Source organism: Neopelma chrysocephalum, unplaced genomic scaffold, assembly GCF_003984885.1.
Source record: "Neopelma chrysocephalum unplaced genomic scaffold, ASM398488v2 Primary Assembly neopelma1_135, whole genome shotgun sequence".
Classification (NCBI taxonomy): domain Eukaryota; kingdom Metazoa; phylum Chordata; class Aves; order Passeriformes; family Pipridae; genus Neopelma; species Neopelma chrysocephalum.
In genome coordinates, this window is record NW_020897797.1 from 157,303 (window position 1) to 172,258 (window position 14,956).

The 14,956-nt window shown below is 41.0% G+C and overlaps 1 protein-coding gene across 10 annotated transcripts in view; it reads right to left on the reverse strand.

Annotated features, from left to right (window-relative positions):
• FGGY (FGGY carbohydrate kinase domain containing) overlaps positions 1-14,956 on the reverse strand; it is a 149,432-nt gene that overhangs the window by 129,646 nt on the left and 4,830 nt on the right. For 8 of the 10 annotated variants that reach the window (XM_027698977.1, XM_027698980.1, XM_027698983.1 and 5 more), the window contains exons 1-4: positions 13,189-13,315; positions 8,373-8,581; positions 6,322-6,433; positions 4,707-4,858 (exon numbers count right to left, since the gene is read on the reverse strand). In XM_027698977.1, the coding sequence (XP_027554778.1) occupies positions 4,707-4,858; positions 6,322-6,433; positions 8,373-8,570 (462 nt within the window). In that variant the 5' untranslated portion in view covers positions 8,571-8,581; positions 13,189-13,315. Of the gene's footprint in view, positions 1-4,706; positions 4,859-6,321; positions 6,434-8,372; positions 8,582-13,188; positions 13,320-14,956 lie in introns of those variants that run through there. The other 2 variants (XM_027698979.1, XM_027698976.1) reach the window with 2 other exon arrangements.

The window sequence follows — 14,956 nt, forward strand, 5'->3', positions numbered from 1 at the left end:
GGAGATGGGGCAGCCACAGCCTCTCTGTGCCAGGGCCTCACCACCCTCATAGGGAAGGATTTCCTCCTAATCTCTAATGCAGCCCTGCCCTCTGTCAAGTTGAAGCCCTTCCCCTTGTCCTATCACTCCATGCCCTTAACAAACGTTCCTCTCCACCTTAGTCCTTTCTCCCCTTTCCTCCCTCTTTATTACTGCAACCAATTCAGAGTAAATTTTCAAAGTCACAGAAATTTCAAAGCAATAGAAATTCAACTCCTTTCTTTGAGAGACATCCTAATGACTCACAACTTGCCAACACTGCTGAATTGACCCACGTCAGAACCTTCCTCACAGCAGTCAGGTTTTTGGATACTACAGGGAAACTCCCTCTTTTTGGATACTCCCAGGGGAAACCATGAGACAAGAGGATCTCTTAATGTGGCCCTCCAGAGTCAGGTTAGTACCACGGAAAGGGAGAGGGAGGCTTTGATCACAATATACACACAATTAACTATTGGTGTAACAACAGTCCAAAGGGTCATTTAGCATCAGTTCTTTAAATAACTTACTTCCAAAAGTGCACCTAGTTAATCTCCTAAATCATTAGTCTCACAAATGACTCTTAACAAACTAATTTAGTTCACAGTCACTTTTGTGCAACTTATCTTGTACTAGCAGGACTGAGGTTTTATATGACTGAATCCACAAACTGTGGAATACAGAAAAGTCAAGGGAAATCTTGAATATTAATTGGTTAGGCAATAAACTCAAAAATAAACAATTATATTTATGCCAGTCTAAATAAACTTTGAAGCTTGAGAAAACAACTCTGTGAGTTCCAGAGAAATGAGGATCCACTGAAAGGAACATATTTCACAGGGACTAATTTTAAGGTTGTCCTAATTAGATGCTGTTCATTGTTACAAATACATGAGGTTTGATTAAAAGAAAGGTATCAGACATTTTTCCAATGCCACCAAAGTTGACTCTTCTGGTTACTTCAATGGATTTATAAATTGTTTTTAATTATTAGTACCAGGTTATTTTACCTTTATTATTTAACTTCTATTTTATTATTTAACTTCAGATTCAAAGCAGTTCTTTTCCCCACTGCACCCTCTCTGCAAAACCTAAATCAATGCAAGTAGCTGTGGAATGTGCACAGCACCAACCCCAGGCAAAGATGTATAGAGGGAAAACAGCACAAAACCATTCAAGAGCAGAAACAATAAATTCCTGGGGAGTTCAAAATAAGGTCCAGGGAATTCAAAGCAAAAGTCAACAGTGACTTTTCATATATTAAGGTGTTTCTGCCAACCTGGAGCATGACTGTGCAAAGTGTCTGGCTGTGGGTTTTGTGCTGCTTTGTTTTCTTTATAAATATCCATGTGTTGTACGTGTTGCAGCCATGTCCAGCTTTCTGATCCAAAACTTTCCAGAAAGGTGACACCAACCAAAGGGACAAAGGCCAAAGCAGCTTCTGGATACACCCTGGTTTAGCCAGTCTGGATCACAGTCAGTCATGGGAGAATGTGCCCAATCCACTGTTTGCCTTAACTTCCTGGGATACTGTGAGGTATATGACAACATCAGGGAGAAATATTAAGAAAGAAGGAAGAAAAGGGAAAAAAACATCCCTATGGTCCATGGCATGGAGGTGTTGTCTGGGGAATGATACACTTCACTATCTTATACTCTGCAAGTACTGGAAGTCAAATGAAATTTAAGGAGCTTGTTTTAGAAAAGAAGATGCCAGTTCACACAAAGCACAGTGGGAGTCATCATCACAAGACACAGCTGGTGTAAAAAGTGCATGTGGGTTCAGAAAAATTAGCTAAATGTATAGAGCAAAAAACCTACTACTAATCAGACCAAAAATGAGTCAAACAGATTCCTGGTCTGAGCCAAAGCAGTTCTTGCAGCAAGCAGCAGCCCTTGCAGTCAGACAGGTGAAAATAGTTCCAGAAATACAGGTAGTGTTTGCAGAAAAAATCTGAACCACCTGTATGTATTAGCACAGGTTGGCAGAAAATTCTGGAAGAGCATTTTACAACAAAGCAACAGACTCTGGGATGCTTTGAGAGGGAAATGTTTTCAAGCAGGTCCCAAGACTGCACTGATCACTGGAGCAAGGAGTATCTTGGTAGGAAACGTTATTTCACGTATGAGAGAGAAAACATAAGCAGAGGTGAGGATTTCAGACAAATAAACTACTCAGATCCACAACACCTGAAACATGCTGACTGCATGTCTGGTGACATTCTGAAGTCGGGAAAGCTGGAGAGACCAAAGCCATGATCACATCCCGGCACAGTGTGGGCACTCACTGTGTAAAACTTTCCCAGGCAATAAACCAGGTCAAACCAGGTACAGTGCAGGCATGTTCTCAACACTAGTTGTCACAATTAAGTAGAAACATAATGGGAATTCCAGTTTCAACTCTGCAAAGCCCTCAGATATCCTCAGTTGAAAAGGACAAAATGAAACAAAACTAAAATGTTTCTTTCTACCTGCTAATCTTGCAACTCTCCCAAGGGATTTGAAAACTAAACTTCCTTTTTGCCAGTTTGTGTATTATCACCAGCTTAAGAAATAATCCTGTGATCAGAACAGAGTATTTTTTCCTTATGATATGTGAGTTGAGGCAAAATTTTACTCTGCTATGTCTCTGGGAACTGTGCAGTATTAGCAGGAGGGAAATACACTAAATACTAAATACAGAAAATAAAGATACAGCACAAAAAACCAGGAAGGACACATTAAGTACCATAAGTAGTTTTCCTGACCATACTTTTAATACCTGTGTCACAGTTTATTATCTATAAAATATTGGTAACAAAGAATCTGAAAAAGCTTCATTAATTTATATTTGTAGACCAGTTCAAGACATGCACTGAGTAATAACTTCTGCGTAAACTCTGTTGTAGCTCTCATTTGGAGAACCTGACATTCAAAATTATTGTAACACTTTTCTTCCTTGGCAAAAACTGAGTACACTTGCACTACATGAGGCTGAATTTGAGCTGCCAGAGGCCAACATGACCCTTTGCTGACAGCCCTAATGTCATGTAATCCACAGATCCATTATTGTGACCGGCACTAAAAACAAACCTTTCCTCTTCAGACAATTCCTTTCACCCTCCTATTTTGCAACGAGTACAGAAGCAGTAAGAACACTCCATCCTGTACCTCTCCAACGCTCAAAAGCTGAGCACTCCATGCCCAAATCTCAGCTGATTACAGCTGACCCCGTGGTAACTGTTGCTGTTCCTCTCCCCAGCTCAGGTGCTGCTGTGGATGTTGACGAGGTGCCTGAGCTAAGCAGGACAAGCGTAAGCAGTTTAATGGTGAGTCATTCCCAGCCCACTCAGGAACTGTCTCGTGAGCAGCTCAGCAAAGCACATACTGAGGGAAAAAAACCTCTCTTAAGGATAATAATCTCCTTATCTGTTATGTCAGGAGCTGAAAAGGGACACATGAACAAGCCCTGTTCGGTAACACCTTCTGCCAGGCAATCCCCGCTCCTGGCTGGCACGTAGGATCAGGTGAGTGCTGTGTCCTACCCACTGGCTCATGGAGGGAACAAGCCCTGCAATGCTCTCCCCTTTAAACCACAGCAATTATGGCAGAGGGCTTACACAGCACACACTTACAGTCCTGGGTGGGCACATTTGGACACCCCATAATCTGGGTTTCCTGATCAGTCAGGTACTGATATCCCAGACCTTGTAATATAAAAATGTTTTAAACTCAATGGATCAGTTTAAGGTTTTTACAGCTTACATTTTATTATTTATAAAATGACTGATGTATGATACTCATTGCTCAAGAAGGGAAGAACTAGTAGATGGATACTGGTTCATCATTATCAACTTTCACTGTTGTCTATTATCATTAATCTGTCAGTACCTGCTTCTACCAGTTAATTCCTTTGACTCTCCCCAGTGTGCACCTTGTTCTGATATGATATCTCATGTTTGCAAGGACAGGAGACTTTGACTACTTGAAACTGGCAGCAAGTACTTTTGGGCTTTGTTAACGTGACAGCGAGAATCACTGAGGCCAAACGTAAAAGCCAGGCTGGAGGAGGTTATAAAAAATTCAAGTGGCAAGTGTCTCTCCTTTTATCTGACAGTTGTTATTAAGAGGCTGTTTGTCATCTGTGACACACAGAATTTAAACACAAGAGACAGAGGTAGAGCTCCACATTACAAACAGGGCACCTTCCCTCTACAGATGGTTTATTTGCTACTGATGGGACAGAACTAAACTGCATCTTTAACTGAAGAGTTCCTCTGCCAGCAGCCAAAGCCATCACATCCCCTCTCTGTTGGATGCGGTGCCTCTGGGACTCCAGCCCACAAGTAGCACCTACACCCCTGTAAGCATGCCCAGATACAAGAGCTGGAACAGGAAATACACCTCCATAACTAAATCCCAGGATACTTCAAGGACTCATTCATTACCTGCACCTAAATTTGTATGTATAGCAAATCTTACAGAAGAAAGGAATATGAAATGTTCTCTCAGGAAACATGCCATTTCAATTAAATCAAACATCTTTCTATGTAATTGAGAGGAAAAAAGAACAAGTTAAGCCTGGCCTTACTTTACACACCTTGGAGTTCAACACCAAGGCTGAAGACTTTCTAGAAATCTCATTCTCAGGAATTAACGAAGGGCATTAATCACTAGTAAAAATGCCCCACAATGTGAACTGTACTCACCTCCTTTATCCACAGCAGTTTAGGCGGTTGCATTTCCACAGACATTGCTCCCCCTACATAGTTCAAAACTCTGTGTTGTGTTGCATTGATGAGCTCGACTTGACTCACTGCACGATGATCCATCCACATAATAACATTCCTATGGTTCTGTCCTGGGGAGAACAAAAGGAAAAAAGAGATTATTTTAGGTCTGGTTTAACCCCACCTCAATACTGTGAGTTACCCTGAGCTGCTTCACACTTTCACTTCTACATCGGAAACTCAAATTCTCTTTGAGCTAATAATCCACACTAAGGATCTAAAAATAACATTTTAGCCCTCTGAGCCAACTTTAAGACATGCTGAGCAGTGAGAATGCTGACAAACCAATCAAGCTTTGAAGCATCCAAGAACTTTGAAACACCATGCTCTCGTAGACTGTACTTCAGTCAAAGAACCCAAACTTCTTGACAAAGTTCACATTATTAGTTAAAAATATAAAGAAGCATTTTGGTGACCAAGGACTAAAAATGCGACAAAATCTGAACAACTATGCTGTAAATTGAAATGAACTCAGCTAGTCAGCTAGCTAGACAGCTACAGAGATTCTCTTTCCTCTTCTGTGCTTATGGGCTGAACTACCCTAATTTCTTTCAGAAATACAGTTTCAGGGGGAATAATTTGAAACTGCCTGAAACCTCACCACTACATGAAAGTATTCAGTGAATTCTTGTCTTCTTGTTTAACACCATCACTCACAAGTTCCATGGGGATATCAGAACATCAAAAGTAAGAACTGAATTTGACTCACTAGACCAGAATAGCCCCAGACATCATTAGGTATTGAACAGATTGTAAGATACTCTGAAACTGAAAAATAAATAATCTCATCTAAATTTAGAGAAAGACGTTTTGGGGGCAAAGCTTTGAGGAGGATAAGAGGACATGACAAATATATCTGAGAATAGGAAGAGAACATACACAGAATTATGAGTAGGTCTCTGTAACTACTGATTTTGCACACACCTAATCTTAAATAGGATTCATTAAAAAATAAAGTGCAACAAAGACTTTGAGTCTTCTGAATCATCAACTCTAATAAAATCCATCAGATTTTCAGAAGAAGGTCACAGTCAGTTTCTGAAGTTTAGCACTGTCCTAGACAAAGACAGAGCACCAGTATAATAAAATACACAACTGAACCTCTTGCCTGCAGCTTCATGACAGAGCGAGCAGTTGGACTACACTAACACCAACATTTTTAGGATTCCTTTGCCAGTGTGGATGGGCATTTATACACACTACAAAAGCCATGATCAGCAAAGTCTGAAGGAGGAGAAAACATGCAGAAAAGAAAAACGAGCCTATATTTCCCTAAGAAGCAATTTCTTTGAGCCAAGATTAATTAATTTGATCTTGGGATGCCAAATACTTAGCCAAACAGTAATTCTCATCCCAAAATTAATTTTGCAGTAGAATTAAAACAGTAAAACCGGAAAAAAAATCCTCTTGTAAAAAAGGTTTTGTGTCATCTCCATCTCCAAGAGTCAGCCCCAGCACGTGGATGAAATGGAAAGTTCACTCCCACCACTGGTAGCACACACACAGCAACACCATTTTTTGTGTGCAGTCCTACCTTCACAGTTGACTGCCAAAGGTTGGAACTGTTTATCCAGAACAACAAGAGAACATGTAGCATCAAAACCAACCCCTCGAATCTGGGCAGCATCCACTCCACAGACAACCTTCTGAAAATACACAAAACATACATGAATACAAATGTATCCATTCATATGCAACCACCGCTGAACTTCCCAAATCTTGTTCGTGAAGCCTAGCCATGGATGGACTACTGAACTAACAAGGACAGAAAATGAGTTACAAGTTAAAAATGCAAGCTCAAACTGTGAAATTCTTTATATTTGGTATTCTTTAACACTTCTAATCAAAAATACATAAATTACAAAAAATTCTTTGGTTCTCAAAACTGAATTCAGAGGTCCTTAATAGTTTCTTAATTTTACTAGCCACAGTCCTGGATAAAGGAGGAAGCACAAAAATATCAGAAAATAAAGGTAGCAGAAAACCAGCAACATTTATTTTCTGTTTTCGAAAGCGTAGAGTTGAGCTGCACGTGAAAAACGGACACAGGATTAGGGCCCTGTGTTTCCATCAGTTACTTCACTCAGTTCCCACCTCTGGAAGCAATAAATATTCTAGAATTGCTTTGGTTATATTGAGCCACAGCTTTTTGCCTTGCAACACTGAAGGGTCCCAAAAATAAAACCAGTCAAAACCTGTAGCAGTGATAACACCTCTGCAATGCGCACCTTTTCTCTCTGACCAAGAGTTTGGACATCATACTTTTTTGGAAGATTTTCAAAAAAAAAAACCAACCAAACCCACTGCCCCGAAATGCTTTAACTTCATGGCTTCCAGCAGCACTGGAAAAAAAAACACAACACCCACATGGATTAAGTGCCAAAGGAGGTTGCAAGACACCTAAAATGAACAAGAGTAATAAATTGCCACTTCTCAGCAACAATAAAAATATCATTATTTTAATTAGTACTATAAGGAAAGACTTTCACTAGACTTGCTACAGTGCCAGTCTCTCACTGGCTCTGAAAAGCCATAGTTTCAGAGACTGTTTTATTGCTCACACATCAGAGACTGCATTTAAAGGGGTCCAGAGCAAGAACAAAGCAACTCACACAAAAAAAAATCAAATAAAGAGTAAGACTTGCTTGTCTTTAACAACAAGCTGTTCTTCCCTATCACTCCTGTCACTCCCTTCTTTCCCTTCCTTCCCCCTCACCTCCTCCTCTCCATCTCAGGGCATTTCTACAGAGCCAAGCTCATTAATGTTTGAAAAGGCTGATCAATAACAAGACAATGGGTGAACTGTCCATCTGCAAATTACCAAGCCCGTCATGAATATTTCAAAAGCCAACCCCAGAACATGGAGCAGGCCTGGGCTTTACTAAGGAAGATGAAATGGCCTCTGTGTGCACTGCCAAGCAAGGTCACAGATTTACCTTTACCGCCAGCAGGTACAGGCAGAGCCCTGGATCAGTGGGTACAAATCTTCCCCCTGCAGTAAGGTTTATTTCAATCTGGGTTTATGCTTGATGTTATCCACAAACATTTGTCATTTATTGTGGTTTTACAATACTGGATCCTCTTATAATGAGGATCACAGGTGTTATGCTGGGGACCGTCCACAAACCAGATAATTTCTATACAATAAATGCTCCTTTGTGACTCCAGTGCAGTATGAGCACATCTTCAAATATATGCACTGCCAGGCTCTAAGCAACCTTGACTCCTCAAAGAACTGTCTCATGGGTAGAACAAACACCAGCAAAACAAACCCCACAGATGCGAGACCTGAAGGCAGTGGGTAAGTCCTCCCCCTGCCATAACAGTACAAAGAAGGGCCTTTCATTCTATTTGCAATTGTAGCAGAAGTTTTTCTTTCTCTGGCCTTCAGCTCCTCACCAATAAAACAGACACTGTGAGGCTCCATCATCCTCAAGGTGCTTTAATGTACAAGGACAGTTACAAGTTACACAGCACGAACTGACCTGAAGGGAAGTGACACACAGGGACTGCAAGACCTTAAACATTCAAAACTTGAAGAACTACCTGCAACACAAATCCTTCATTTTCTTTGTCTTTGCCCACCTTTGTGACTGAGCAGCAGGCAGCCCAGATGTCTGCAGAGGATTGCTCATAGTGGTCTGGCTGGGGCTCCCAAATTTGGATGGGCTGCTCCGCATGTGCCACCACTGTCCCACAGCCATCGACCAAAGCTGCTCGAACACTCGCTGAGCCAACATCAATCCCAACATAATACCTGGCTGCAATCTTCTCACTGTGCATTCTTAATAAACCTGTGGAAGGAAAAAAAAAGGATTAAAAGCAGATAAAACGACTGATGATGGAAAACTGTGCTGAACAGGGCAGGAGAGAGGCTGTACAGGCACTCCACAGGATAACTCATTTTTGCAGCAAGTCTTCACTTGGCAATTTTTAATTACTTTGAGTTTTCAAGTCTTTCACTAGTTGTACCACTTTTCTTCAAATGTTTGCACATAAGCTGCATGGCACAGAAGCTCCTGAAAAGCAAACTGTAAATGTGCATGTAAAATATGCAGGCAGTGATAAACTTCCTGCACTCATACAATGAAAATGTGCTGTGGTCACAGAGTATCACATCTACATAAAGGGAGAAAGAGGCAGAGAGAGAGGAAGGGAAGCAAAGGTTGTGCTAGTGCTTTACACACAAGGGAAATTTCAACCCAGAGGCCCCTGGGTTTTCTTGGCAGATGGGGATGCTGGTGATGCCCAGAAACCTGAATTCCCCTCTGGACAAGACAGCCAGAACCACCACAGGTCATTCACTATCTCAAAGCAAACAAATTCCACTCCTGAACCAGTGAAAGAGGGGCCGGGCCGGGCTCCACTGAGCCCCAACCTGGAGGGGAACAAGGATATCAAGAGCTGCTGCCTCCCATCAAACCAACCAGCTCCTGAGTGACATTTTACTGCTGAATGGGACAGTGAGTCAGGTTGGAGCTCTGCAGATTCTGGAAACAGTTTCCTCTTCCAAAAAAAAAACTAGTGTGATGCTGATAATTAAAGTAACCACGTGACAATCTGGTACATGTTACCCAAGGAAAAAGAAGGAAATAAAAAGTCAGGCTTTTAAGAGCTCTCCACTATCAATCCATCCAACTTTAAAGCCTCAGAAAATAATTTGCTGAAAAAGTGTTATGAGAGCATCTGAGGAAATCTGCCTACTCTCTGACAACCTACAAGAACAAAGTAAGGTTAAGTTAATTGATTTAATTATTCACAATGAGTTGCATATTTCACTATATTAACTGTTTGACATTTAATACAGTGACAAATTCACTGTTCTAAATTTCTCACAGTTTGTTCTTCATTAATAGTTAACATTTACATTTTAACCAAGCTGGGAGAATGCTAAGTAAGAGCTGGTACAAGTATTTGAAACGTCAGACAAGTACCAAGTTTAGTGCCTGTGTGAATCTGTTACGTCTCTGAACCACGTGAAACTCAGCTGACACACAGCTTCTGACTTCCAGAAAATGAATGGATCGATTACCACTTGATAAACACATGGTATTTACAGAGTATCAAAATGGCTCTAGTTAAAAACAGCCCACCTCCCCCAAATAAGTGACCTGGGTTACTTCTGGATGTGGAATAAGGGGTGGTTAGAGGGAGAGGCATAGGCAAAGAGGGAAAGATTGGAAAGAAATGCTTAGTAGAATAGGATTATTCACATTTCAAATTAATCCTTTTTTCTCTTTTTTAATCATAATTTTGAGTACGGCTCAGGAACTATCCTTGGCTGTCAGTCTGAACATAGCACTGCCCCAATACAGGTGGCTGTTCACATCCATGGCTGGCTTGTAACCACTGCTGCTGATGGATATCACAAATCTATAATCACTGAGGGTAAGAGGTAGCAGGTAAAATAAAGAAGAAAAAAAAAGGAGCCCTTTATCTCAGAAAACTCCAAACATGATTCTGGGTAATAATTAAGCAGTGTAACAGCTGGGCAAAGTTTCATTTGCCCTGAAAAAGGCATAAGACAACACCTTGGCAAAAGAAACCTACTGAGGCTTCCCCTCATCCCAGCCTTTAAATAGCTCATGGGAATATGGTCAGCTTGCAGAGATCTGATATCACACAATCATTTTGTCCTGCTTCAAGCTGGCACTTCATGCTTAGACCCCACTGCTGGGTCCAGGGACCATTTTTTGTTCTCTACTTGGACAGCACAAGGGAGTTCTATCCATCACTAAAACTCCTGAGCAGCCCGGCACAGACCAAAGCAGTTATGAGCTGCATTCTGCACACACCATGGCAGGGGCACCAGAGGAACCTGTACAGATCATCAGCTTCTAACAGTGTCAGAAACTAGGAAAAACTCAAAGCTACAGAGTATATTGTGGCTCCTCTCTGTGAGCACTGGCTCTGCCCAGCAGCTGAGGTGCCACACACTAATCTTGTTAAGCGAGGTCATGTGTTCCAGCGATGAGCAAGCAGCTAAAAATGGTGTGCCATGAGTTAACACTAAGGAATATTGGCAAGAAAGCTCCTTTATTTTCTTGGCCCTGGCTCTGTGACCTGGTCAGACTAACAAAAGCTGATGCCTCTGCCACAGAGGGGACGTGGGTGACTAACACTGCATCTGTCACCTGGGGGGACACGCGCTCGGCATCTCCCTCTCAGCCCTCGGCTGGAAAAGCAGTTTTAAGACGTTCCTTTCAAAAGATGGTGTTTGTTCACTTTTTAATTTTGCACTCCATCTCCTCAGAGCTCCAAAGGCTGGCTGCAGGTGCTGCTAGTTACTTGGGAGGTTTTACTATAAAGACATTGCACAAGACTGTTCCTGATACTATCTCACGAATTTCCCTGGTTTTCCCCTATTTCGGCACTGCCTTTAGCTGCTGACTCAGAAAAAATTGAGAATAAACCACAAGCTGCAAAACAGATTATTATTTTTTTTAAACACAGGCAAATCTTTCTTCCTTGCTTTTCACAAAATACAAATAGCAAACGGAGTATTTTACATCCTGTCTCCTGTTCACACACACAATATTACTCTAAATTTCTCTCCCTTGTAAGGCAGCCTTGATTTTAGCTCATTAATGTGTTTTTGCTACTTAGAGAACAAGCTTAACAGATGTTAGAGAATTAAGCTCACAGTACCTCCTACTCAGCACTTAAAATTATGGCTTTGCATTGGATTCTTCCCACAAACATTTGAAACCTGGAACCCAATCTGCCCATGTAATGTTTACTTTCCTTTTTTTTCCTTACTAAGCAGCCAGGATGTGCACGTGTGAGTGACTGGGCAGGAAGCAGAGTTTGTTTACGTGCTCCAGCAGCCCCTATCAGCCTATGCACATCCAGGAGTTTATTGCTGTAAATCAGTGCACACAGGAACCACTTAAGTGACAGAGTCCAAAACCAAGAACCACAAACCTATTTTAACTGGTCTTCTCTGAGTAAAGCTCCCCTAGATTCACAAAGCAATACTCCATGTCTTATGAAAAAAAGGTAAAAGTAAATATGAATATTTTTTTCAAGCACTGAGTTACTGAGGCTGTTCGAACTAAATAGGATCTGCAATCGGATCTGATCTGCTTGCAAAAACATCATTTGATGCCAAGGGTTTTTCTGGAATACCAATGGCTTGCTATGCCACCTACTTATCAAGCACATCTACGGAAAGCACTGTCATCTCCAGGTCATAAATGTCACCAATTATGGACTCTGCCCAAAGGTATTTCTCAAGAATCAGCAGTCAGGCTGGTGGAAAATATTTAGCCAAAATACTTTCAGAAGAATTTTAAAGAGGAATGCTGCCATTCTGTTTTGCTTCCAGAAGATTCCTTTGGTACATGAGGAAGCTCCAAATGAGAAACCAAGAATCTCTTTAATGTAGTTCAGAGGTAGCAGAAGGTCCCAGGTCCAAATTTCTTGATTTGGAATATGGACACCAACTTTCATTGCCACGTGCAAAGAAAACTTTGTTGTGCAAAGAAAACTTTGTTATGCAAAGAAAACTTTGGTTTGGGTTTTGTATCTATTGGATTCTCAACATACAGCTTCTGCAGGCAATGCAACTATGAGGAAAACAGCAACCCAGAAAAATGATTGAAATAAAACGTCCTAAAAGACTAGACAGGTCCATTCCTCACATGCAATATTCCCAACATGACACCAGAATATCTGATGCAGGGATGATACATGTTTATGTACTTCCAAGTGGTGGAAAGCAGTGGAGATAGAACCTTTTATCCCCTTGAAGTATCTAACTCAGAAAGCCAAGAGCAAGTTTGCAGCCAAGAAAAAAGGCCTCCAGCACTTTAACACAGCCTTGTCTGTCCACTGCAGAATTAGGGCCTCATATTTACAATTTATTAATTGAATTTGCAAACAGAAGGTGAGGGACAGAGAAGAAAAATAAAATTAAAAGCCATGTTCAGCTTGACTGTGTTAATCCACGACTGTAACTGCTAAGGCAGGACAAGAAGCCAAATTTCCCTCCAAGCAGTAAACCAGCAATGGCCTCTTTCTCTGCAAATCACAGCAGGGACAGAATGGCTTTTCAAACAAGCATTTATGATCAAAAGGCTACAGCATATGATAAATATTTATATGGCCCATTAAATAATAGTCTGTATAAATATTATTCAAAATGTGCATGCTGGAAACCACAGACTTCCCAGTTTATCCTTATACAAACGTGTTAGTTTTCCCACATAGGCAATGAAAAAAAAAAAAAGGAGGGGTAAAACTCGGTTGCAAAAATATTTCTTTAAAAAAAAAAAAGAAAATCCTTAACACTATTTACTTTAATTTAAAAGGAATGACTAAGTAACCAGAGGACTGTTTCATTACAACTATTAGGCTCTGTCCTACTTCACTTCATGGTTATCAAGTTGCCAGGACATACCTTTCTCACATGCACACAGGTTGAAGCTCAGCTCAAGTTTTTAGCAGCAGCAAGTTTAGATTTGGTGGTGTTGTGTCCTTAAATACAAGCAATTAGGAAGGACGGGCATGTCTGTTTTAAACTTTGATCTTTGGAACGCTGCAGGCTGCCCAGCCTCGGTGATCATGGATAAACAGTATGTTTTTAGTAGTGCAGCTGTGCTTTTCTACGGATTACCAAGAAAAAGGTTAACAGGCTCAAATTAGGTTTCCTAATCTTTGTGTGAAAAGACCTAAATATGTTAAATAAAAGCTGCTTTTTGATTGTAGAAAGTGAAAGAATCATTTTTGACATTATACTGGAAATTCAGCACTTTGTTGGCTTTCTAGAGTTACAGTAAACCCACACACAGGGTGGTGGAGTGGCCATCTCTTCTTGAAAACTCCCTTTCCTCTTCCAGGTTCTGTAATCCCTGTTTGAATTTGAAAAGAGAAAGAAGGCACATGTCTGTGTGGGAGAGTAGGAGCAGATGGGGAATTCTAAGGCTGTGTTGAAGGGCAGTACTAATATAGAAAATACCCTTCAATGCCCAAGGGACTGTGCTATAACTATCAACAAGCATTTATTTTTCAGCTACCAGACAGCAAACAAAACAAAAACAAGGAACAAAAGCACACCTCATATCTCCCCTTTTCCCTTCCCAAAACAGAAACACCTACATGCAGGATCTCTGTCTTCAGAATGTGAGGACAATGTTAGCAACAACAAAACTGGAATAAATAAAAACAGAGCTGGAGAAAGTGTGCTTCTTCACTAAAACCAAACACCTCTAGATTCTTTTATCCATTCTCTGGTATATTCTGTGGAGCTTTCTCACATCTTACAACAAGGAAAACCAGCTTCAAATAGCAGAGACTTAATTTTAGTAGTAGGATCCAGCCCCATCTCCCAGTCCCATAATACCTAGATTGTTCCACCAAAACCTTCCTAACGGTCCCTCTAACATTGTAATGTAGCCTCAGTAAATCCCACCACAGGCAGGACTGAAAATATTCTACTGTTTTCTAGTACCTCCTTTTCTCCCTATAAATAATTCACTATGCACAAATCCTCTGTAATGTCTCTCCATATCTTTTTTCCCCCTCACCCTCAGTGTCCAAGACAAAGCCATTACTTCACCAATGCCTTCTGCCCTTCAATTCTACCTCTTGCATTTTAAATACTTTCAGGCCAAACTACTTCCACCTGCTCTGATATAAAGCAAGATGTATCCCAGTTTATCCTGGTGTAACTAATCGGCAAAGAAAGGAATATGACTATGTAAATTACTCTAAGAAAAGAGATCAAAAATTTAATTCTTTTCAGCTTCTACTGTCTACATAGATATCCCTCTCAGGAACAGCACAAAGATATCAGTATGGCCAGTGTCAATAAATATCAAGCTCTTAAAACAACAGAGTTGTTTTTCTCTATATTCCGCTCTAGAAGAGATTTGTACTGAACAGAAGAATCCTGCTCTCCTTCCAGTTCCTGTCTTCAGTTCACACAGGCAGACACAGCCCGTGATCAAATAAGAGCAATGGCATTCTGGCCCCTGATTAAAGAGCAGAGCAGGGCTGTGCTGGGTCAGATGAAAGGTCCAATTAGCCCAGGATCCTGCCCCAGACAGCAGCAGCCATAAGAAAAGCATATGCCTGCCCTTTTCATCCAGCAGTCCTTCCCCGGGACACCTTCTTCCTCCTGCTATCTATAGTAGAGGCACTTCCTGAGCCAGAAATTTTATCTTTAG